We start from the raw sequence: 25,855 nt of genomic DNA, 5'->3' as shown, positions 1-25,855 counted from the left end.
GATGTTTAAATAGAAAATCCTTTATTTTAATAGAAAAGTGTTGCTAAAAGCAGTGAGACTCTCCAGTGCAGAACAACTTCACATAAGAACATCAAAGTCACTTATTAAAATATTAAAACACTCTGTGTGAATCTGTGAGGTGCATTTGTATTAAACACACACCGGAGTGGAGGGCAGCAGCTAAGTGAACAGTCTAAATGGAGACCGTTAACACAATGCTTTTTTTTTTTTAATGTATTACTTGAACCAACAAGTTATCAGTTTAAAAAGCCCAGGTGTCAATTTTAGGAAGTATGACTGAGAAAACTGACCACATCAAACATGTTTACTTAGTGTTTGTGATGTGTTTGTTCAGAAGATCATTAGGCCTCCCACCTACCTCACACTGGTAGGAGTGGTTAACCTTAAATGTGCTTTATTTAAAATGCATCACGTTTATGTTTTTTTCCTCTCTTGTTTTATTTGTATTAATTTTAATTTAAAGAACTCCCACAGGACAAACTTTTTCATGGGCATCACATTGTGATTGTTACCACATTAAAAGAGCCTTCATGCCTCATTATGTTTGATTCTGTGTGTTTGACCCTCCTGGGCCCAAAAGGAGGAGGAGTGGAGGAGAAATGCTCATTTCTAGCTGCCCTGCGTGGTGCACTTGTGCTGATCTGGCTGTACATTGTTTTCATTGTTTTTCCCTCCACATACCAGCATGGCTTCCTGTTTTCTTCTTCCCTGAATGGCTTCCAAAGCGTCAGAGAAACTGTAAACAAGTGTGAAATCAGGCTCACGGGAAGGTTAAGGAACCATAGCACCAGGAGGCAGCACAGTGGAGGATTCACTGTAGAAAGATCCTGCATTCTGCTCATTTTTCAATCCTCTGCCCTGAAATTTCTATTAATCCTACATCAAAACTGCCCTCAGGTTCCTCTATTGTGAAGCAGTTTGCAAAAGCAAAAGGGTAGGTAAAAACAGATAGCGCTAATAAGCTGATCATGTCCTCCACGTTGGAGTATCCAGCCAGTGGTCAACATTGCTGGCTCAGTGAACTAACTTTGTGCAAAACAAAAATGTGTGGATTTGCATCAGATGAGCTGATTGTGCCATAAAAATTTGCTGGTTTAAGCAGAGGAGACACATCCCAAAACAAATAGTGGGAGCCAAAAAACGGAGTGATCACCCCTGTTACCAGCAAATCCCAGCAGCCATCACCTTCTTCCTCCAGCTGGACGACATCCAGTGTGTGCCACAGGCGTCAAATGATGCAGCACTGCCAGTGAGTTAGCTCTTTGTGTGTTTGTGTGTGTGTGTGTGTTGGTCAGCAGGTGAACAAAATTCAGAAAATAAGTTACACAGACAAAAGGAAGGTTTCCCAGAGCTACGAGCCAATCAGAGGCAAAGTTTAAATCACCTGAGATCATAGAAAGTGATGTTCTTTGTTTTGTTTTCTCCTAAAAAGAAGAGTCAAAATGAAGGTCATTAATCCCAGGAAGCTCCGAGGCTTTCCAATTGGTTCAGATTTGATGACTTCCGGTTCACTTCCCTTTTAATTAATCCTCTATCCATCGAACGCTGCAGTCTTTTTTCTTTCAGGTCTTTGGATTTCTCTGGTTCCTTTTTGTGAAAGCATGTCGGCAAAATAGTTTAAAAGGTCACAGTCAGATTCAGGAGGCGTTCACTGTCACGTGTTAGACTCAAACCCTCGGAGCGTAGGCGGATTTCACTGACCGATGACGTTCACAGTGCTGCAGTAAGACCGAGGCATGATGAACACTCTTTCATAGGTACAATGTGAACTCCACCTTGGGGTCAGATCACGGGCAGAGAGAACAATCTGGGTTAGGTAGTGCTTTCTCTTTTGCTGTGCTTGGGAACGAAGTCCCAGCTGTCTCTGTTGAACTCATCCTCCTTATGATGTAATTCTCTCTTGAAGAATCCAGCCTGACGGACAAAGAGAAGAAGAAAAGGTGAAGCCTGTGTATCAACTGCAAACATTAAACTGTAACATAATGTGGTTGGTCAGTACCGCAGAACTGAGCCATGATATTTTACAAGATGGTAGATTGTTAAAATACACCAGTTATTGCTGGGAGAATTGTCACAAAAATGAGTTTATGTTGAAAGACAAAAATTGAGTACCTTCCACAGACACCAGATGAGAGCTGCCAGGATTGTTAACCCCACGGCTAAACTGACAACGACAATGAAGATTTTCACCATCGCTGAGGGTTTCTGGGTAAAAACTGCTTCCACCAATACCTGGAAATGTGCAACATACATCTTTAACATTGCTGCACCACGGCAACTGTGAAGCCCAGACTCTCGGATCACACAGCAGTGTGTTCTGATTGGCTGCAGGGGAGTTTTACCTGTGCTACAGGATGATCCTGGATCAGGATGGTGTTATTATCTTGTTTAGGTGATGACATCACTGCCATGCTTTCCAGGATCATGATCCCATGGCGACCCTGAGACACAGAGAAAGGCATCAGGGACCAGAAACTCTGGCAAAATGCAGTGAAATCAGTCGCCTGCGTGCGAGTGTGTTACCGGAGCTTGCCGTAGTACGGCAGGATTCAGGTTGGCTTCCAGTTGGATGGTGACCTCTCTCCCCGCCTCCAAATTACCAAGGCGACACACTAACCACTCACAAGCCTTATCGGTGCGGCCACAAAACTGAACATAGAGAACAAAATTAAAGTTTGCACCCTTGCATAAGCTATATCTGAGAGACTACATTTTATGTGTGTGTGTGTCTGTGTTTGAGTACCATTCTACGGGTGGAGGTGGGCGAAAAGAAGAAGATGAGTTGTTTGATGAAGGAAGCTTGAGGGGCGTTGCAGTCGTCGATGACTGAAACAGTTGTGTCACTGATGTAACACACGCCTTGAGACGACTGCAGAGAGAATTCATGTGTTAGTACGGTCTGTTCTGTCGCCATTTACGAATAACTTTTCTCACGCTCTTGGCTTGTTTCACCTCAATTCCAGCCATGACACATGAGAAATCACACAGAACCTAAGTGTCAAACCCACTGCCGATGTTTGTGTTGATGTACCTGCCAATCGACCACTTGCAACAGCCTGTGACGGTAAGGTGTGAGGATCTTCGGCAGCGCAATTTCAACCACAGTGTCGACTGACCTGCTGGGACCGGAGTTTAACACCTGCAAGGAGATGGAACAAGATGCTGAGACTCTCTAAGGCAAGGACGTGTTCATATCAAGAGCCCTGTTTATTTACCTTGCGCTTTTTCACCTTTTGATGTGTGCGCACCAGTGAAAGTAAACCAAATGAGCACAAACATAGCAACAACTTCCTGTTTGGTTCTGAACACTTCCCTTTAAAGAGTTGCTAAAAAATTGTTGATTGGCTCCAGTTTTATGATGTGCTACTACTACTAAGACCAAAGGTTCCTAATTGAAACCAGAAATGACCAACTTACAGATGACCACTTTCCTAAACTCTCCAACCAGTGTTGATGAAATTGGACTTGCTGTGAAGTTTTAGCTTCACATATGAAATTGTATTTTTGGACAGCTGCATATATTTTTTATTTTGGCCAAACTAGTCATTCTTCTATTCCATTTTCTTTGACTATATGCTGTTGAAAGTGCCGTGACACACAGAACTCGCACCGCGATCTCTGTGTTTCCTCATTTGCTGACCTACATTCTTAAATAAATAAGTTTGGTCATGCAACTAATGTTGTGACACTTCTGTGTGTCACAACATCCCACCTTGACACATCTAACTCTTCATAAACTCAGTACATAAGTCCATCCATCCTTTTCCGCTTATCAGGGTTGTGTGTGTGTGTGGGTGGAGATGGTGGAGTCAAACTCAGGACCTTCTTGCTCTTCTTCTTGGCATCAGTGCTAACCATTATGCCACCGTGCTGCCAGTACACATATAATATGTCATATTTATATAGTTTTTTAAAATATATTTATCTATATAATATTTACAATATTTCTGCTAAGTTCTGCTATGTTATTGTATTTCTGCCAATATTATGTTTTCTTTACGTTATTGCAGTTCTGCTAAGTAATTACATTTTTGCTAAGTTCTTATGCTTCTGCAAAGTTATTACAATGTTTTGCTACTTTTCAGCTTTTTCGGCTATTTTTAGCAGACAGCTTCAGCGTTACAGCATCCACACAGCATTTTTGCAGGAAATGCAAATTTTTCTAGTTCTCTTTAAACTTTGCGTTTGTGATCAGCAATAAAGCTTGTCATGGTGTAGTGGTTTAAATTTGCTTAAAAAAAGATCATTGTTTGCTCTCACGAGAAGATCCGGCATTAAAAATCTGCCTAAATCAAATACACAGAGCTGCACTGTGTGACGATCCCTTGTGAATATGGGAGCAGCCGAAAGTAGCTTTTTATTGTCCTGGTCACAAAATCAAATTTTGACATAAACAGTATCATTTATGTGCTCTCTGTTGTTTAATCAGGATAAAATGGAAAAAAATTGGAAAATATCGTATTATAATGTTATACTGCCTCAGCTCAGTGACGTGTTTTAACAGAACACACTCAATATTTTTAGTATTACTATAACATACATACAGGCAGACATACACATAAATCAAACTGTCTGCAAATGTGTACAAGTCTACCAAAGTCAAATGTTAAATTTAACCTCAATGAGCTCCATCTGTTACTGTTTTGCTTGTTTGGTATTTAAAGCATCCAGAAGTGTGTTTGCATCCTGTCTGATCACATATGAAAAAAAAAACAACCCTCTGAATCAGGCTGACCTACCTTGTATGTGTAATTGAAGCTTTCTGAATAGCAGTTAGTGGAAATCAAGTCTTCATCTCTAACTTCAAAAGAGGAGGGAGTCACAAAACTGTAAACAGGCAGACAGAAAGCATTGGGATTAGTTCTCCGGAGTTAAAGATATCCTTTATTTCTGCACTCTGAGGAAAAAATGTTGTTCACATGAATTTCACTGACATGGTTAAAAAAAACACCCCAAAAAAGCCTTTGACAAAGCAAATAATAGTAATGCACAACAAGGTGAGCTCACCCGTGGATGTTCACATTGACTCCATATTTGAGAGGAAGGGTGAGGCTGATGGAGTTGTCATGGAGATATTCCCTCCTCTCATAGTTATCACTGCAGAGAAAATAAATTTCACATATTTTTACTCCCTGATGGTTTGATTCAAGGTTTAAAAGTCTATAAAGCTATTTCATATTCATTATTGTTTCTTCTTCTTCTTAAATGTTCACATTAACCTGCATTCTGCATACTCCTTTTTCAATAACACTTTATCTTCATACATTTGTTTGCTTTACTGTCATAGGTGAGGTGCCCACTCACCTCAGAAAAATGATGAGGTGAGCGGAGGAGATTTACCTGCTGGTGTTGACGTGAATGAGGTTTTGTCCAGGTGTGCTGTTCTGGTTGACATCCAACAGAAAGCTGATATTCAGCTACAAGAAAAAAACATTACTTAACATCTTCCTTCTTTATGATTTTTGCTGCTAGAACTTTTTTACACAATACAGGAATCTCTACTCAGCTGCGGTCCGTTTCACCAGATCGTTTTGCAATATTTTAAACAGATAAGTCGAGGAAAAATAGAGAACTGAAAGCACAAGAACCCGCTTTGACCTTTGATATGTGGACCACAGGAAGTTGAGGACCCATAATAGCTGGCTGGAGTACGACATTCAGGTTCCTCATAATTTTAGTAAGTGATCAGTGTGTGATTACCTCCAATTAGCTCGGGCTTACCTGGGTGTGCGCTGGAAGGAGGAAGCTGGTCACACTGCAGTCAACACCCACTGTTGTAGCGTTGACTTCCTGTGTGACATCACATCTGACCACATTGTCCTCCTGGTTGAAGAGAAGCAGACTTGTTTTGGTTTTGTTATGTATTATAATTTTGACAATGATCATTTAACAGTTGTGTGACTACCTGTTTACACAGCAGTTTTAACTGTAAGACCAGCCATGAAACATACTGCTGTCCATTGTATCTGCCTATGGTTGCTGATGACACTATCTAAGAGAGCAGCAGTCTGCTGTTCATCTTCATGTAGGTTCTCAAATAGAGTTCTGTTTTTCTAAGAATGATGGCACTTTTTTCTCATTTTACCCAATCAGCATCCACCTCTGGCAGCTTACTCAGCCAGGACCATTTAGGAGTACATACATGACGGTAGGTATGTTTTTCTGCCCTAAAAACAGCCCTGAAAATGACCCTGAAACACACAAGCTACACACCATTTTATCTATTGATTCAGTTTAGTTTTATTTATATAGCTTCAAATCACAACAATGGTTGCCTCAAGGCTCTTTGTGAGGTAAAGACCCTACAGTAATAGAGAGAAAACCGAACAATCAGAACAAGAAATCAGACTTGGCGACAGTGGGAAGGAAAAACTCCCCTTTAACAGGAAGAAACCAGGCATAAGAGATTAAAATTAGTAACCGATGCAAAATTGTGTATAAACACATAAAGAGTGAGAGAGGTGAGGTGTGTAAAGAAAAACACTTGGTGCATTATGGGAACCCCTCCCTAAACCTATTGGAATTTAACTAAGGGAGTATTCAGGGTCACCTGATCCAGCCCTTACTATAAGCTTTGTTAAAAAGGAAACATTTAAGCCAAATCTTAAAAGTAGAGAGGGTATCTGAAAGTCTGACTCACATTTTGCAGTACTTTAATGTAGTGGATGTTGCTGGGCAACCGTAGCGTCAGTCGTGGCAGGAAGGCGTCATCTCCAGAGTTCAGCAGTGAGGCTTTCAACATGATAGTCTGCCCGGATCCCAGCGCAAAGTACTCCTGCTGACTGAAGACAAACACGACAAACAACAAGCATCGCTCAGAATCAAACTTTCTCTACTGTTGAAATACTTTTGATTTCTTTTTTGGTTTTAACTTGCAGATTTTTACAGTTTGATCTCAGGAGCCCAAAGTGTGAAGCTGAATATAACCAGCAACTCTGGCACTTACTAATTACAACAGCATACAGCACACATTCATTCTCTACACAAAAATATGCAAACACAACAACTTGATATCCTTTTTTCTTCCTTTTTTTTCACGTATATTCCGGTTGTTTCCCTGTTGTTGTTTTTTTTTGTCATTCACACACAGCTCCCTGCAGTGTGTGTGTGTGAGAGATCTTACTGTGGGAGCACTAGATGAGCTGACAGCTGCATGTTTGTCGAACAGTTCACCAGGGAGCAGGAACGAGCAAAACGAGTCTGAGAGAAAGAAAAGAAGCAGCGGGTTAGCAGCAGCCGTGAGAATAAATAAACATTTCGATCGTGTTACTTCAGTGATAAATGGTAAATGGCCTGCATTTGTATAGCGCTTTACTCAGTCCTTAAGGACCCCAAAGCGCTTTACACTACATTCAGTCATTCACACATTCACACACTGGTGACGGCAAGCTACATTGTAGCCACAGCTGCCCTGGGGCGCACTGACAAATAACATCAAACAACTTGAGAGGTTCAATAAAAACCCTCTGATGACTAACTCCACCTGTGAATTCCTACTTGTAAACTGTTCCTGCACTGCTTTATGAGTGTGAGCAACATGTGGGGGACGCACACAGCAGGAGGGTGTTAATGTGCTGAGATGCAGCTGAAAGCACATCTGGATAGGCGATACACAAAGTTTGTTGATACACAAAGGTCGAACAAAGATAAAAAATAATAATTTGCAGATGGCTTAATGTGTTAGTTTAGCAGTATGCTAAACCTATGCGTCTATGCTTTTATAGCTGATTAAGCTAATTCATTGTGTTGTAACTGCAAGTAGAAATTTTTCATTTTTATTTAGAGCAGATTTATAAATATAGATATTGATTACTGTGTGCATGATGGGCTGTTCTAGCTGTTATTTGCTGGGTCTTTGTACGTTAGCTTGATACCTGGCTGGTGATGGTGTTGCGGTGTCCTGCGCTCCGCTGCAGAATGGGTTTTAACGGAGGGAAGGATGTGGAAGAGGCTCTGCGGCTGTTTGTCTCCCTGAGACTGTAAGAAACCACAAACTGAACCGGAGTAAAAATGTCCCTCACATCTTTCTGTTGGAGGAAAGAAAAAGGGTTCAGAGGAGGAAAGATGAACATTTTAGCATCACTGCTGTTAATCCAATCAGTGCATCATATGTTAATATGACCAAAATAGACAGTGGGTGAGTATATTACCCTTTGGTAAGCCACATGGGCCACACAAGTGAGATGCCCCTGTCGTGCTCGTACACGCTCATTTGTGATATTGGACGATCCGTTACCGTGGAAATAGAACCGAGGTGGGAAGGACGGTTTATGGAGGAGGTCAGAGGTCAGATTATATTGAAGATCTGAAAAAGAGAAGAGAGAAACAACCTTCAAAAATCAGGCTGTACACTTTATGCAAAACAAATGTTGCCATTTGGAGAAGCTATCATCCAATCCCAGCACTGAAACTGCAATTAGGCACATTGCTGTTGTAGAAGAGGATAGAGGGAGAAAGAGAAAACGGCTGGAAGGTTGCATTTATGTATTTTACGATAAGGACAGTAGGAGTGTGACTCTGCAGCTTTGGCTGACCGATTACATAAAGCTGACCACTACATTCTTTTATGAGATGTTCAGATGAGTGGAAAAGCAAAGCTGTCAATTTACCAGTTAATCTATGTCCCCACCCTCACCAATGGTCACAAGGGCTGCACAGTGAAGGAGACGTGACGAAAATGAGACTGGCCTCTCCCTTAAAGATAAGGTCAGGAATTCAGGCACTCGACAGTGGCTCAGAGTAGAGCTGCTTCTCCTCCACACTGAAAGGAGGCAGTTGAGGTGGATTGGACATTTGACTAAGAGGCCTCCTCAGCGCCTCCCGGGAGAGGTGTTGCAGGCATGTTCTTCCAGGAGGAGGCCCAGGGGTAGCCCTAGGGCATGCTGCACAATTATTAATTTAAAAACTGTAAGGTAAAGACTCTACAATAATAAAGAGAAAACTCCAGCTATCAGATGCACTTGGCGACAGTGGGAAGGAAAAAATCCTTTTTAACAGGAAGAAACCTCCAGTAGAACCAGGCTCAGGGTGTGGCAAGCATTTGCTGTGACCAGTTGGGGGTGTGGGGACTAAAGACACGCTGCGGAAGAGAGCCAGAGATTAATGTACAGTTTATATCTCTCAGCTGGGCTGGGAAACCCTCGACGTTTCCCTGGATGAGCTGGGGGAGGTGGCTGGGGAGAGGGGACATTTGGATTTCTCTGCTTAGGCTTTGGGTGCCACTGGGGACGGTTGCTGCTGTGGAGTGTTTCGGTGAGTAACATCCACCTGCTGTCACTGACTCTAATGATGTGCTTGATTGGTGTTTACTTTTAAACATAGGTAGCTTTTAAATTTTATAAATTAACAGATAATACACTAAAGAGGTGCAATTAGGGCAGTACCTATGTGCCCCCTGAAATGTCTGGACTGGACACTGAAGCAGATGGTAACGTTAAAGCAGGGAGCTGGATGCTTGAGCTCTCGGCACAGCGCCATCCGATCGTCGATCTGCTCCGGCAGGATCAAAGACGCGTTCACTTGAATCACTGGACGGGTCCTGCAGCACAAGCACACAGTCAGAGAAATTATCACAGCATGCAGACTGGGGTTTATGAATCACTGAAAACAACTGAAAACAAATAAAGCAGGAGGATTTTGTTATTTTCACCTTATTTTCCACAGATGTTGGGACACTTTTGGTTCTCTTGCACACTACATACATTAAAAAAACATTCCTGTTCACTACTATGAGAAGACGGTAACTACAGATGGAGTCTTTTTGGGTAAAGTTTCAACAGGAAGCTTCAGTGACGACTTACCTGAGAACCACGGCTGAGTCAGAAAGGAACGCACCAACTGCCACATCTGCAGAGACAGAGCGGGTTCAGCCTGCTTAAAACGATCTAATGAAACAAATATGGCAGAAGTTTTGGCACAGAATTGTTTACCCTTGTAACCGTTATCGTCAATGTCAATGCCAGAGCTCAGCGACTGCCCGAACATCCTGAGGTCATGGCCAAGGGTGGATCCAGTAATCCTCTGAAAGCACAATGGTAGGTATACCATGGTAAATGGTAAATGGCCTGTATTTATATATGAACCATATATACCATGAAAGCTGGTGTAATGATATTACTTAAAAGCACAGGAGGATATAAGTACTAATGTAAGCATGTGCAGGCAAGTATGCCAAAAGGCCAAATATAGCAGCCAGTGGCTCTTTGCTGCATTTCTTCCCCTAATCCATTTCTGTGTCTGTTTTCCCGTCTATTCTCCTCTGTGCTATTAAAAAGGCCAAAAAATGTCTCGTAATATTCTTATACTTTGGGGGGATTTATCATTAGTATAACTCCCACACTGGTTATTATTCTGTTAATATCTGTTCTGATTTTTTACTGATCTCAGTCTTAAAGAAAGAATAGATCATTTGTCTTGGTTTGATTTGTCCAAATTCATAGCTTTAACTCTTGGATCTGTGCTACTTTTCTCTTCTATTTTTTTATCTATTGTATTTAATTATTTATGAATCTCTCTTTGAGCTATGACTGCAAGGGGATCAGGTCAGATTTTGCATTTTTGTTAGACGTGTTATTGCACTGGTAAGTAAAAAGTAAGTAAGTGACATTTTTACCTGCACGTCATCCTCATTATAGCCCTTGCCTGTCACTTAAAGACAGGTAAGTCCCCCACATACACGTTATTCTCTAAATTAAACAGGTGAGTTATATAACAATTTGCCCAGATACATCTTGGGGGAATTACATTTAGAGAACAAAACCTTGTTTTGTACCAAGCTGAAAACATGTTTACTTCTGTTGTAAAATTGGGACATTCATATCTTGTTTCATTTGAGAACCTGCAGTTTTTCTTTTTTTCAGCCCTGGAGGTTTTTGCTCAGTTTGTACCTGGGATGGAGTTGATGAGATGCCCTCTTTTCTGCCGTTGTAGATGTACACAGCTCCTTTAAGGTCGTCTTCATGTGGAGCACCAATCACCACATCTATACACACACACACACACACACACACACACACACACACACACACACACACACACACACACAATTTTGTATTTATATACTTGAAAGGATTCTTGTTTTCACTTGTCACCAACCTACAGTGCCATGAAAAAGTGTTCATCCCCTTCCTGATTTCTGTCTTTTTTATTTTTACACTTTTGTACTTAACTTTTTCAGATCATCAAAGAGATTGTAATATTAGTCAGAGAAAACCTGAATAAACCTAAAATATAGTTTGTTTTTAACATAAATTATGATTTAATTTAATAAAGGAAAAAATTTATCCAAACTTACTTTATGTGAACAAGTAATTGCTCCCTAAGCCTTATAACTGGGTGTGCCACCCTTGGCAGCAAGAACTGCAGTCAAGCAATTGGCAATGAGTCTTTCACATCAATGTGGAGGAATTTCGATCCACTCTTCTTTGCAGAACCTCAAAGTGTCAGATTTATTCAGAATACACTGCAGGGTTTTGAAGCACGAACAGCCAAAGCATCTCAATCAGATTTGAGTCCAGATTTTGGCTTGGCCACTCCAAAAAGCCTCGTTTTGTACTTTTTGGGTTTGGTTTAACCAGAGCTGGACTTCCTGCATGTAACCGATCGTTGTCAGGCTGTGAAATGAACCATATTTTAAAATCTGCATTTGTATTTACTCTGGTTATCTTTAGGATGGGACAAATTGTTTTTCACAGCACTGTTTCAGCCTAACCTCATCTTTGATTTCTTTTCTTCAAAGTAGTCGTTGGTTCTTGTGACTTTTTACATAAAATTTTCACACGTTTTAACAAACTAATTTTTAAATTCACAGGGTAATTTTTGTCCTTTCTTGTTTTTTCAGATGGATAAAAGTATGCAAGAGTATATAAACATGAGTAAACACTAGTATGGTCTTTTAATATTTAACTAAAGTATCCTTAAAATATTGAGGTCATGGACACACTAATGCAGTCAGAGATACTTCCATTGTTTCAGCCATCAGCACACTGATTTACATTTATTTCTTGCCTTACAATATTTCCAAGTTTACTGTAACGCTAAACTTGAAATCAGTCTTCATAGTAAAATTTCATGACTATAACTTTTCCTTTTTTCTCCAAAAGTTAGGTGGGTCCACCGTGTGAGTGTGTGTGTGTGTGTTAGTGAACAGATACAGTGTGTCCCCAGACCATGGGTACACACACACCCTTTTATCTAGCTGTGGCAGATTAGAGGGCATGTTCAGTTACAGAGCAACAACAGTATGTCATTAACGTTTAATGAACATAATAACACCCTCCACCCCTCTCACAAACACACACACGTACAAACACACACACAGACACACACAAACACACAGAAGGTAGGGGTCTTGATGTATGTGTTAGGGCGTTGTGTTACTTATCAGGAAGTCTCAAGTAGTTGGTTGGCTTGTAAGGCACCTAAAATACATCATCACTACATGCATGTTTTTCTGTTATGTAGCTCAACAGCCAGTTAAGTAATGTAGTAGCATTTCTAATGTTTGTTCTAATGCAGTAGATCTGTGCAGAAAGTAAAGAGAGCAGCTCTCTAATTACCACTCTCAAGGTGCCCTGGAGCACACAAGTGAACCCACAGCTGCTCACTGTGGGTTTTTGTGCTACTGTGACAGCTACTGAAGCAACGGCAGAGCATGTGCTGTTAGCAGTAGCTAGAGCAGAAACAGTAAAAGCAGGAGTCGTTTAAGTATAGTACTTATTTGCAGTACAAAATCTTCTGTTATTTGTAGTACTAGGAATAGTTATAGTACTTGCAGGCAGGTTCACCAGCAGTAATATTAGCAGTGGGACTAGTAGTATCTGAAGCAACAGTTACTTAGACTTCACGTTTTTTGCACTAAGACAGTTAAGGGGATATTTACATTTTGCAATAGTACTGCCATCAGGATTTATCTTTATTTTTACTGGTATATATATTTCCTTTAATGTATTTTTAATACTAAAAGTATTTATAGGAGAAGTAGTCTTCAGAAGCATAAGAAGGAAGATTTTATAAACTTCTAGCATTAACTGTCACATATTCAGTACTTCTGGTTGTAGTAGTATCAGCAGTGTTGTGTATACCAAAGCTTGCTCCAATAAAAAAAAAAACAACAACTTCTAGATCAGTCGGCGTGTGATCCCTACCAGGGTAACCATCGTCATCCAGGTCTCCCAGGTCTGCGATGCTCTCTCCAAATCGGGCGGCGTAGGCGTTGCTGCCAGTCAACTGAAACTGCTCCTCTAGCTTTGCCTGAGAAAGGACACAGGACACGTTAACAGGTCATCTCAGAAAGTTTAAAGAAAGAAAGAAAATAAAGTCTGTGTTCACGATCAGGTTCTTTTATTTTTAATTCACAAAGACCCGTCCTCATAGCGTCACATAAATCAGATGTTTTCATCTCTTCAGGGAAAGTTTTACTCGTTATACATGGATGTATGGAACTGTGAAATTAGGATCGACAGCAGAAACAATCAACACATCAGAGCATCACAGTAAAATAATACCATGCTCAGTGTTCCTGCCTACCTGCCCCTGGTTGATGTACACGTGGACTCTCCCTTCTTCTCTCACGTTGCCCGTTGCCATCGGAGCACCGACCAACAGGTCTGACAATCCATCGGCATTTAGGTCCACCGCACAAACACTGGAGCCGAAGTAGGATCCCAGCTACACAAAGACATGAGCTAAGTGCTAAGCAGGCGGTTGCTTTGAATGGGGAGCATTAATGCTAAGGAGCTTCATACCTCTTTTCCAGAGACTTGGGCGACAATCTGTAGCACACTGTTGTCTACTGTAAAGATGAAGACCTGCACAGTGTATACACACAGTCACTGAATTTAACATCACATCTGCTGTACATAACACAATTAAGAAATCTTTACATCACTGCACCAAAGATGCGCCGAAGGCTGGCGGTGCAGCCCTTGCAAGTCAGGTAGGTCTTACCTTTCCCTTCTGATTGTATTGTGGAGCTCCACCCACCACCTCCACACTTGCAGGACTCAGGAAGTGACCAGCTCCAACAGAATAGCCTGAACAACAGCATGGCACATGATTAATTTAGGTAAACTTTAATTTGGGTAAAGTTTCCATTCATTCTCATCTGCTTATCCTTATCAGAGTCGCGGTGGGGCTAGAGCCTATCCCAGCTACAGGTCACCAGTCTGACACAGGGCTAACACAGAGAGAGAGTGCCTGGGTGAAGTTTACTTTAATATTAATACTCCACTAAGTTTAAAAAATGTTGATATTCTTATGTTTGTCATACTCTGCCTGATAATAACAATTCTGTCCTTTTACTTAAACTGCTATTTGCACAGTGTGGCGCTTTTTCAATTCAATTCAATTCAATTCAATTTTATTTATATAGCGCCAAATCACAACAAAAGTCGCCTCAAGGCATGACTTTTCACATGACTGAGGCGTAGCTGTGGGCACAAGGATCCACACGAGTATGCAGGCATGTCACATAATTCACAAGTACACTTGTACAAGTACACATTCACTTGGTAAGTGATTCTAGAGCAACCGATTCAGGAAATGTCTTGTGAAGCAGGGAAGGAACCATTAGAGCTCTGCTCATTCATTTGGCACAAGCCTGTGTTCACAGCTAACCTATGTTGTTACGTATTTCCACCGCACAGGTGGCTGCTGGACTTCCCAGTTGAAAACTTTTACCAGATACTGTGCTTCCTGACTAAAATGTTTTCAGTATGGATCTTTAGAGAAAACTGGATATTTCTTTTACTTGTGAATAGACCTCAGCTAGTTCCTACCCCATTTATAGACTTAAATGCTAAGCTAATCTTCTGCTTCTCAGTGTAAATAAATAAATCCTTATGTCATTCATATTATTAACACTGTATAAAAACTGTTTACAAAGTGTACATCAACCTGAAACAGCAAAATAAGGTAGAAACTAGTCTGTTGGTTGACACAATTTTACCAGCAGTGGTGAAAATTAGATTTATTGGTTAAGGTTTCAGATCAGGTTTGGCATGTGGTCGATCTATACTGAGGTAAACCATTTGTGTGTGGCAATGCACAGACACGAAAAAGTCAAAAACAACCACAGGCTTAAAAAAAAAAAAGTTCCTGAAACTGTTTCCTGTGTACACACACACACACACATAACCACATACACCAGTGGCCTGAATACAAAACTCAGTAAAGTTTCTACCCCCATCATAAGTGAGAAGAAACCATTTTGCAGTCTGAGCTTGTATAATTGTCATTTCAGCAGCTCCTCACCACTGGTAATTGTGGTTTTTACGTCCCGTGAGAACCTTGAAGATGCTTTCACCTACAGTTTTCAGAACATAGCACCTCTCTGCTTGGCTTCCTGTTTCTCATGAACGCTGAGAGGTGATGCATATGCTAAAATGCGTTCGTATAGTTTTTTCGAAGTTTTTTCTCTTGGTTTCTTAAATGAAAACACGAATAAATATGACTTATGCCATGTCTATATGTACCCTTTATCCTCCTTAACACATGGGCCAATCTGCACCAACATCCTTACAGATTAAGATCTATATGTTATTAGAAAAATATATAGATCTCAGTTCCTTTGATTTTTGTATTTACTATGTTCATCTAATCACCCCCTGCAAATGCAAATGCGATGTTATGATCTCCGTTTTCAGTTGTTTCACCTGTCAGTTTCAACATGCGTAACTTATATTGTATATTTGTATATAATCTTGTGTGCGAGTGTGTGTGTGTTTAAGTTTTCGTCATCAGACTATATACACACCTAAATTGCTCAAGGATTAATAAAGTATAGTGATTCGGCGGTATAAGGCACATATTCAGAATAACAAGATAAACTAACCATACATGTCTGTGCCATACAGGAATGATGCTACAAAGTGCAAAACAATGCATCAACACGGGATGTAAATGTGTACATGCAGGTGTCATGACACGTATTCCTGCCAATGTTTTTGGATAAGTCTGCTGATCTAAGAGGCACAAACAAAAGGAGGAGTCTACCAGCAAAGGCACTCAAGTTATTAAGCCAACATCAATGTAATAATTAGACTTTAAATTTGCTTTGCAAATATTTTACAATAAAGAACAATCAATAAATAAAATAACGTTTGGGCTATGCACACTTTTTTTATACAAGAAAACTCCACAGGGCAAGTTCTCAGTTTCTCCAAAAACATGTTCACTGTGAAGCCGTGAGCTTTTTTTAGTTCCTGCAGCTATCAGCAGTGACAATGTTTGCTTTAAGTCAGATAACGTGGCGTGCCGATAATTTAGCGCCAAAATGCAAAATCAAGACTTTAAAACGAGACTCTGCAAACCAATGGGTGGCGACAGCGTGGTTATCTCTGTCGTTTATGATTATGAGGATGAGAGCACACTGTATATATATATATATATATATATATATATATATATATTAGGGGTGCAACGATATTCGTATTGATATTGAACCGTTCGATACAGTGCTTTCGGTTCGGTACGCATATCTATCGAACAATACAAAATTTGTAATTTATTTTATCAACTTTCCTTCTGACGATGCTGTCTGTGTTGAGCGCTCAGTGAATCTGCGTTCGACTACTCCGCCTAGGGTCGACAGTGCAGCCTAGGCGGAGTAGTCAAACGCAGATTCACTGAGCGCTCAACACAGACAGCATCGTCAGAAGGAAGAGCGCAGGGCAAGCTAGCGAGACAGAAGTTAAGCTCTTCTTGCAACATGGACCTCCCCCACCCTCATTCAGATCTGGCGTTTGGAATTATTTTGGTTTTCATGTGACGTATGACCCTGAAGGTAAGCGAGTCATGGACTAAAGTAAAACAGTATGTTGGATGTGACATGCAATGCTCAATTACATGGGTGGGAACTAGTGTGTTAGCGCAGTTAACTCGTTAACGTGCCCCATGCACGGGGCTATCAGGGGTAGCTCGTTAACGGAGATTTGCTGTGTTGTGGCGTTAAGGTCATTTCAACGAGATTAACCTGAAAGCACTAGTGGGAACACAACGAATATGACTGCACATTTACGCCGACATCATCCTAGTGCAAAGACAAAAACAACAAGCATGCTACTAACTTTAGCTGAGTCATTTAGACAGCTGTTAGCACATGATTCTCCTTATATATGTTTAATATGCTGCTGAGAATATAGCCCAGAAGAAGCGGATAGTATAGCTTTTATTTTGGAAAGAGCCATTTCTCTGTAATAAACTCTCTTTTCCAAAGATGAGTGATTCCTCAATCAGATACAGGGCTCGCAATATCGCTAGCCCGACGTCCTGGGGCTAGCGATTTTTTCAGTCGGGCTACCAAAATCTATCTCTTCCCTGCCTGTCGGGCTATTGTAGGAAAAATATATGTCAATGCTTTTGCATTCTTTCAGAAATGTAGCTGGGTAATTATGTCATTGGCATCGGTGAGCCACTGTCAATATGTGACATATTGAAATCGCGTTTGAATTTGCGCTTGTTTTTTTTGCTTTCACTTTGCAATCGCGCGAACTGTGTATAGAGAGCGACAGCACTGATCTGTGAGTGATGATAATTTGTGCACCAATTCCTCTGACATCGTCTTATTAATCGTTAGCTTACTATGCAAACATGACAAGTGAAATCTCCCGCAGCTTAAACATGTGAGAGGTTGATCGCGCAGAGAATCGCTGAGCTTATGTGAGTGCGTGTGTAAAAGCAGCAGGATTTATATTTGACTACGATGACCTGGATGACTGAGAACCTTCACAGACAGATATATATTTTAGTTCTGCTGAGCCAAATAAGACAGGTCAGGGTGAAGAAGTGACAGCCAAAGAAAAGCTTACCACAAAACGGAAAAGTTATGACAAATCAGACTATAAGGCAAAAAGAAAGTGCAGCTTTATGGTTTCATGGACAAAAGAATTTCTGTGGCTGCAATATGACGAGCTAAATAACCAGGGCTGCACATAAGTGGTCCGCAGGTGCGCATTCGCTGTCAAAATAAAAAACACGCACAAGGGTTAGGGTTAAATTTAAAAACTGTACTTTTGAGTTAAAATATATATTTATAATTTTAATAAATGACAAATTAAAAAGGCATGAACATTTTTTTGTATCGAAAAAATATCGAACCGTGACACCAAAGTATCGAACCGAACCGTGAATTTTGTGTATCATTGCACCCCTAATATATATATATATATATATATATATATATATATATATATATATATATATATATATATATATATAGGGCCCAAAACGCATATAACCAGATGACGTTGAAACCAAAGCTACGTGTTTGTCCCCAAATACTTAACAAAGCTTAAACTTGGTTCTCCCGGGAAGCAAAATACTGAACGCATAAAGTCTGTTTATATCAACTTACTTACATTTCCAAATTTAACTTCCACCTGGAATACTTTTATTGACTTTAGCAAAGCTAGTTCGACATTTTAATGAATGTGCAGGTTAAGTGAACTCACACTAAACTACGGTTTGTGTTTTAATCAGCTTTTGCTGTTTGGCCACTTCCTTTGCTAAAGCTGTTTACACCAACTTCAGATCTCACAAGAGAAAGAGAAAAAGCCAGTGTTCCTCTCTCTTAAAGCCAAAAATGCTTTAATTGTTAGTTTAATTTAATGGTGTTTTCTTATTGGTAGTAAGGAGGAATCATTTTAACAGGTACAGTAAAATAATGACCAGATAGAGTCTTCTCAATGTTTTTGTTTCTATTATTCACGTCTCTGTGAAAGCTCCATAAATGATGGAAGGAAATCTATGACAGTAGCTGTAACTAAAATTAAGTTGGACACTGAAGTGAAACTAAGGTGAGTATCATATTCACAGACAGAAAAAGTGCTACCTCTGTGTGACCTGTTATGATGTCTCCACAGCACACAGCATAGCCATGAGCAGCTGTACTAGTGATAGCATATCCTGGAAGCTGCTTCTTCTTGCTTTTTTTTATTTAAAACTTATCCTTAAATCTGTATAGGTTTGTCTCTTATAGACCAGATCAGACTATATTTAACAAAGCACAGAACATTTCCTTTGTTTGAGTCTCACAGCAAGGAATGAATCCCGGTGTTCAGCGGCGTTGGTGTGAAGTGGCAGGAAATGTTTGCATGAACAGGAACTAAGGTAGTCTTCTGACCAACATCAGCTTTATGTGAACACCTGTCAGTGAATCTCCTTTTGGGCGTGAGACTTTTTACCCCCACATGGTGGCTACAGCATGTGAGTGAACAGCAATCAAAGAGCTTCACCTTCACATTTTGTCAATCCAAGCCGCAGAAGGAGAATTGTGTTTAAAGGAAGGGACAGAAGCACAGACCGACTCTCTCTGATGAGGCTTGTGGTGAAAGCACAACACCGGTAGGTAACAGCTGTATTCTGGAAGCGGGCTAACATCAGCAGTGCTGGTGGAGGGCCGCGTGGACTACGTACCCAGGTAGCTTCCAAATTTGACGGCTTCAGTGTTGTCATTATCGAGGTAGGCTGAAATCTTCCCGCTGGTGCTGTTATAGACCAGAACTGAACCAGTCCAGTAAGATGTCCCTGGTGCCCCCATGATGACCAGATCCTGAGAAAGAGAGAGCCTCTATATTATAATGTGATGACTTTATTTAAGCTGCATTATATGTATAGCTGAATATCTTAGATTGACTCTTACATATGTTGCTTTAAAATTGTACTTCTGATTTGATCATGTCACAGTTTTGCTCTTTTTTTTTAAAAAAACTTGAATTTATACATTTTCATAGCCTGAGGAGCAGCAAGAGGAGAGCAGATGGCTTTTTAAAACATGGATGGACCACATTCAGTCTGCAAGAGGAAACGGGGATGACACGATTTTAACAAAGCGTGTTGCTTATGTTACTAACCTCTGTCAGGAAGTTGGAAATACCCGCCTGACATGATCCATAATCCTCCCCAAACTTCCTTTGGTGGTCTGTAGGAGACACACAGGCATGTCAAAAGGTGAAGGTGAACAAACGAATAAATCCCTCTGCAGCTGAACAGCTGCTGGTTTCACATGCACACACATTCATATCGCTACAGTCACGGTCATGGTTTTACATATCAGGACATTATTTAAAAATAACAAGCAAAATAAAAAATAGTCCTTACCAGATGTTAAAATTGGGTACGTATAACCTGAGATGTACAATAACACAACATACTGGACTGTCACATTACTTATTTAACAAAAAATGAAGACAAAATGCAGAAGCAGTGTGTGAAAAACTAAGTAAAAAAGACTTCATGAGTCTTTTTGTCTCACTCTGCTTTATAAGATGTTTCCCTTCATTGAGGTTTGGGGCGGCTGTTCATGCACAGCTCTCTTAAAGTCCTGCTACAGCGTTTCAGTCGGCTTGAGGTTTGAACATTTGGATATTGTAACACTATGATTCTTCTCCTCTGTCAGCCATGAAGCTGCAGATTTCTGTTGCGTTTGGGACACTACATGATCCAGTTTGGTACAGGCTTTAAATATAGGACAGAGGTCCACACGTTTGACTCTAGAATACTCCTACGACGTGTTTGGGCTGAAATGCTGTTTGTTTTTGCCAAACTCAGCACTGTCCCATTTTCTCTCCCTCCAAATAAGTCATCCTTGTTCAGTCTTTTTTTAATTGCACTGTTATGAACTTTTAACATACTAACTGAGGCCTGCATAGTCTGACATGTAGCTCTTGGTGTTTTTTGTAATTTCTTTGAGCATTGCACAGTCTGACCTTGGAGTGCATTTGCTGGAACGTCCACTCCTGGGAAGTCTGACAGCTGTCATGAATGTTTTCCACTTGTGAATAAACTCTCTCAGTGTAATAATAAATGAACCCTTCCCTGACTGATGGGCAGCTTCTCTAAAATCATTGTGATGTCTTTTCTCCTGAGCATTGTGTTAACACACACCTCAAAGCTCCAGACCAGCAAACTGCCGACGTCTGATGCATCTGGCTCTTAATTACCTTCTGAATTCCTATAAAATCAGGACTGTGTCTGTTTTGACTTAATAGCTGTTAAATAATTAATATCACTGTGTAATTTTAAGACGTGCCACTTTATTTGTATTATGTCCTGATATGTAAAACCACAGAAATGTCAGCAGGTGAGTTTCGTTTTACTATGACAACTGTATGTTTGTGACCTTTATTGACATCATGTAATTTGTAGTTCTTTACCCTGTTCTACAAAAGGTTGCTAGGTCAAAAAGTTGTTCTCTCTAGTAGGAAGAGAGGAATAAGTGTAACCATTAGAGCAGCATGTGTGCGTGTGTGTGTACCTCTGTAACAGGGGGTCATAGCCTTGTAAGTTTTCATGTCGCTGCCAAAACGATAACACACCCCATTTGGAAGCTTGTTGTTCTGACCATCTTTCTTTGAGTAGAAGACATTCTTCCAGCGGTGACCACAGGCCTGAAAACACACAAACACACACACACAAACAACATGTGACATGCACTCATTACTAAGTCACACGTTGGCAGCAAAGTGTTGTTGTTCCCATGACCTAAGTCACTGTAACAAAAACTGTGTGTGTGTGTGTGTTGAACATTATCATTTTCCTGTATGTTTCTTTGCTTCTTTCCCCCCCTGTGCTACACAGACGATCACAGTGAGGAGACATTTGGTGCTGTAAATACTTTCTCAATCACATCACTGCCTCCATTGTGTGTAACAGAAATGCCTTCAGGCTTTTCAAATGTTGCTGTCTGTTGTGCAAATGTTTCAGGCTTTCTAAGTGACTGACCTGCTGTTTAATGACTGCTGACTCTTTGTCATAAAGCTGGATGTAAAATGGATTTTTGTTTAAAAAAATAAGAGTCCATAACCTCTGAGTTTGTTTATGATACTGTTCTAACGTGCGTTGACGGTTTCTCTACAGTGACCCTGCACCTTGGATTAGTTTCTCTGAGTTCTCTAACTCCCTCTTTTTGCTTCATGTTGTGAATCATAATAGAGTAAAACAGGGAGTGCAAAGGATATTCATTTGTCACTATAATAAAAAAGAGACACATCCCTAAGTGTGCAGGATCTGCTAATAGCTCAGTGAGCGCTGAATTGTGGACATCATTGGTAATGTTACTAATCTAGTCTGACTACCTACCACTTTCCCAGCATCAAACAAACCTAACAGCACAATGGCTCCTCTGAAATGCTGAATGATACAGCGAAGTTATTTTACATAACCAGCACTAAAAGGGATTTCCATAAAAATTGTTAAAAAATACCTTTTTTATATAATTATATGATGTGCACCATGCCTTCAAAGCACACCACCAACCATCGCTAGCCCTGAAATGTTAAGCACTGCGAACTCTTATCTGCTGGCATTTGCAGTCTTTTAGATGGTGTCTGTTTTATGGCATGCTGCCCTACCTCACTGGAAATACCAAAAGTTTACAGCCTTTCTGAACAGCCACACTGTAAAAACCACTCTTCACCCAGAATGGTGAACAGCATTTTGTTAAAACTCGAGGTTTGTCTGACAGAACTGCCACAGGCCACGTGTTTTATGTCCAAATGGTGTTTCAGAAAGTCCACCAAGAACACCAAAGTCACAACAACGATCATGTTGAGGAAAATGCTGAACCAACGAAGATGATAAAACTAAGAAAAACGTGTTTAGTGTCGCTCATTGAGCATCAATAACATGGGGGAAAAACCTAAGTAGCACAGAGAGTGTGTGTGCGTTACCAGGATGTGTCCCCCTTCCTTTTCAGGTTGTCTGGATAAACTGACTCCCATCCACTGGTGATCTTGCTCGGCTTCACACGTCTTTCCACACCAAGACACATCTGCATACACATGGATACGTGGTTGACTGTCAGCATATCACCTTCACTCACCTTATATAGCATCTACAGTACATCCAGACTTATTAAATATATGTGTTTATAACACTAGCACAATAAAGGATGTTTTGGCTGAACTTGCATCTCTCATCTGAGTTTCATCTCCATCAACAGCTGGAGTAACGCAGGGGGAAAAGACTAAACGCAAAGGCTGACAAAAACACACACCAGCAGTCATGTGGTGGCATTTCCGGGGTCCAGCAGCAGCGATGCTGCAGCGGAGAACAGCTCCTGGAGACACTGAATGATCGGAGGATGTGTTTGCGACTGGCGCTCCAACTACTAACCTAAAAGAGGGAAAGAGAGGCATTTAGCACTGGTTTTGTCTTTGTCTCAAGTATCTAAATCGCATCTGTGTGTGAAGCATCAAAGAGCTGCTCTCATTGGCAAGAACTGGCTAACTGGTGTGGGCACACACACACAAAGTGATACTGTGTGAAGATGGCAGCTTACGGAGCGTTACTATGGCAATTAAATCAATTAGAATAAGACTGTAAAAACAGCTGTGAGTTATTTTACAATTTAAACTGCATGAGTGAGGTACTAGCATGTAGCATTCTTTGAAATGTAGTTTACGATGAGCAACGGCACATCAGTGGACAATCAGTAGTAGATAAACAGATCAAAAGTCAGGGTTAGGGTTGGAGGGGGCTGGTGAGTTGTTAGTAGACCAATAATGTGAATACTAGTAGTGATCCAGACCAGCTCTCCGTGTTGTGGCGATACAGCAGGACTGAGTATCCGAACATGGAGGAAGGCGGGCCTTTAAACTCCAGACTGTGGTCCTGATCCAGACTGTATCCTGCAGCAGGAGGAACCAGGGTCTGAACTAAGACCATGACCAGTGCAGACACACTGGCCGCGGAGACCTTCATGATGGAGGGCAAACTGCGAGAAGAAAACAGAGGTTATGCTGAATGAGTGCGGCAATTTACATTTTATCGCTACACAGTTGGTCATTGAAGCAAATCTTTAAAGTTTCCTTTAGATTTTTCCCAGATTTTTCTTTTCACAGTTTAGTTGTGTCTGAGTGGGATTTATGTGACGATTGCCCAAAATGTGGCATTCCACAAGTGTGAGGTTATTACCAGCGTTTCCACTGTAGGACATCAGTAATTCATTTAACTGGACTTTATTGAAAAAAGGGGAAATTGCACAGGTTCATCCTCTCACTCACTTCAAATGACTTGTTTGTTGTTGTAATTTCCCAACAAATAACAGAAAATGTATTAAAAAAAATAATAAAATCAGCTTCAATTTACTTAATTCATGAGCAGTTAATCAATCAATACCTTAGATGAGAACAAAGTATGTTTAATTCGAGCATGCATCACTTTACTTAACACCACAGTACACAGACTATTAGCACGCTAAGTATGTCAGCCTGAGTTTTGGCATATGTAAATAACAAAATGCACTCTAATTAAAGGATGAGTTTTTGATGTTTAAATGTTTCACTGAGTCTAGACATGAGATAACCGGATGATTAAACCAAAAAAAACCCCCATGCTGATACATATCTACTGTCAGACAGTCTCAGAGTTACTTAGGAGACACACCCTTGTAAAGTACTCTGGTGTCTGGTTTTATAAAAAACCACAGCAAGTGGTTGCTTATATCCAACCACAGACTGAAAGCAGAGGAAATCACTTAATTTGTTCAGGTTAAATTAAAGAAAAGTTACATCTACTTTTCCATCAGTGCAAAAAATCTAAGTGTTTCTGCTGTCTGCTCTGGCTATGAGTTTCCCCCTGCTTCCAGCCCATATGCAAAGCTCAACTAACTGTCATCTGGCTGTTTCCTAATCTATACAGCAGGAGAAAGAGTGAGTGAGAGTGCAGCCAATCTTTCTTCCTGTCTAAAAGTGAACAAAAAAATTCAATCAAGTCGATTTTCCAAAATTGGAAAACTGCAAAATCTATTTTTCATTGTGCTTTTGTTTCTCTGGATTTGTTTATTCATCTTAATTTGCTTATTTTAGCCTGTTTGAATCATGCTGGGCTGTGGTTGCTCTTACAGAGTAAAGTACAAAGTTACGCTTTTCTAAATAAACATGAGCTTAATAACAGCTAGTTAAAAACTATAAGTAATGGTCCCAGACATTCAAACACACTGTTGTCAAGTTTCCAATGTCGAGGACCCCCAAACTTTTGGGTCATATGAAGAGTTATGACTTTACCGACTGCTGCCATTATTACCAGTTTATTTACAGACTCATTGAACCGTTAACAAAGAAATATTTTTTTCAGCCTGACTCCTCAGCATTGTTTGATTCTTCATCAGCTCTATCAGTCATTCACTGTATAAACGGTCCACATTTCGCTTACTGTACCGCTCAGACAGCAGAAAGCCTACCCCGGGTCAGACAGCTGTTATCCCGGGTCAGACAGGTCCAGGGGCTGACAGACTCAGGAGAACCGCAGCGCGTGAAAGACGTCTCCGTTAAATCCACTTTATTATTCCCCGCGGGTCTCGCTCGTGCGTAAATCCTCCTGTTGCTCCCCAAGTCTCCTAAAGAGTCTCGTGCGTGGACCGGCTTCGCACGAGACTTGTGTGTTCTTATTCGGGCAAACACGTGCAGTACGAAAGAAGAACTAAGACGAGAGAGTTTGAATGTTAAAAACAGAAAACAGAGTGAAAACTTGAGCTGAGCAGAGTTTCACATGGAGTCAATGAAACTGAGAGATGAGCGCGCGGAGACCCTCCCCTCTCTATTTGCGCGCGTGCGTGTGCAACGGTGTTTCTTCTTCTAAGCCACGCCTGAGCGCGCGCGGTGTGTGAGTGTGTTAGAGTCGTTTCGTCTTCAGTTGTCACTGAAGTGTGAATGAAGTTAGCGTTGATCTAATGTGACTGTCTGAACCGTGCAATGCGCGCAGGAAATATTCAGAAACAACAAATATGAGAAGTCCTTCTCTTAAAGTGTGAAGACAGAAAACACAGCAGTCGTGGCTCTAAAGTTTAAAAAACTCCTTTATTCTAAAAAAAATCCATCCTCACAACGGATGTTTC

The 25,855-nt window shown here is 40.7% G+C and overlaps 1 protein-coding gene across 3 annotated transcripts; it reads right to left on the bottom strand.

Annotated features, from left to right (window-relative positions):
• Positions 1 to 4: 4 nt before the first annotated feature.
• On the bottom strand, positions 5 to 25,570 carry itga4 (integrin alpha 4). 3 transcript variants are annotated; one of them, XM_082507305.1, is made up of 29 exons: positions 25,179 to 25,570; positions 23,549 to 23,734; positions 23,015 to 23,133; positions 22,689 to 22,789; positions 21,275 to 21,407; positions 19,872 to 19,939; positions 19,435 to 19,570; positions 13,969 to 14,054; positions 13,767 to 13,829; positions 13,549 to 13,689; positions 13,167 to 13,272; positions 10,908 to 11,002; positions 9,951 to 10,041; positions 9,822 to 9,867; positions 9,405 to 9,559; positions 8,172 to 8,326; positions 7,896 to 8,048; positions 7,145 to 7,221; positions 6,662 to 6,803; positions 5,743 to 5,844; positions 5,362 to 5,438; positions 5,029 to 5,118; positions 4,761 to 4,848; positions 3,053 to 3,160; positions 2,765 to 2,890; positions 2,545 to 2,670; positions 2,364 to 2,462; positions 2,134 to 2,253; positions 5 to 1,935 (listed from the first exon to the last, which is right to left on the bottom strand). In XM_082507305.1, exons 2-29 carry the CDS (start codon positions 23,719 to 23,721, stop codon positions 1,834 to 1,836), a joined length of 3,078 nt encoding a protein of 1,025 aa, XP_082363431.1. In that variant the 5' UTR covers positions 23,722 to 23,734; positions 25,179 to 25,570; the 3' UTR covers positions 5 to 1,833. The 3 variants fall into 3 exon arrangements, with proteins under 3 accessions (XP_082363431.1, XP_082363430.1, XP_082363432.1); XM_082507304.1 differs by having other exon boundaries at positions 25,202 to 25,570; XM_082507306.1 differs by lacking the exon at positions 5 to 1,935 and having other exon boundaries at positions 2,141 to 2,253; positions 2,364 to 2,382; positions 2,453 to 2,462; positions 25,202 to 25,570.
• Positions 25,571 to 25,855: the final 285 nt, after the last annotated feature.

Source organism: Aulonocara stuartgranti (genome assembly GCF_965226115.1).
Source record: "Aulonocara stuartgranti genome assembly, chromosome: 16".
In the NCBI taxonomy this organism is placed as follows: domain Eukaryota; kingdom Metazoa; phylum Chordata; class Actinopteri; order Cichliformes; family Cichlidae; genus Aulonocara; species Aulonocara stuartgranti.
This window is presented reverse-complemented; position numbering and strand designations above follow the sequence as displayed.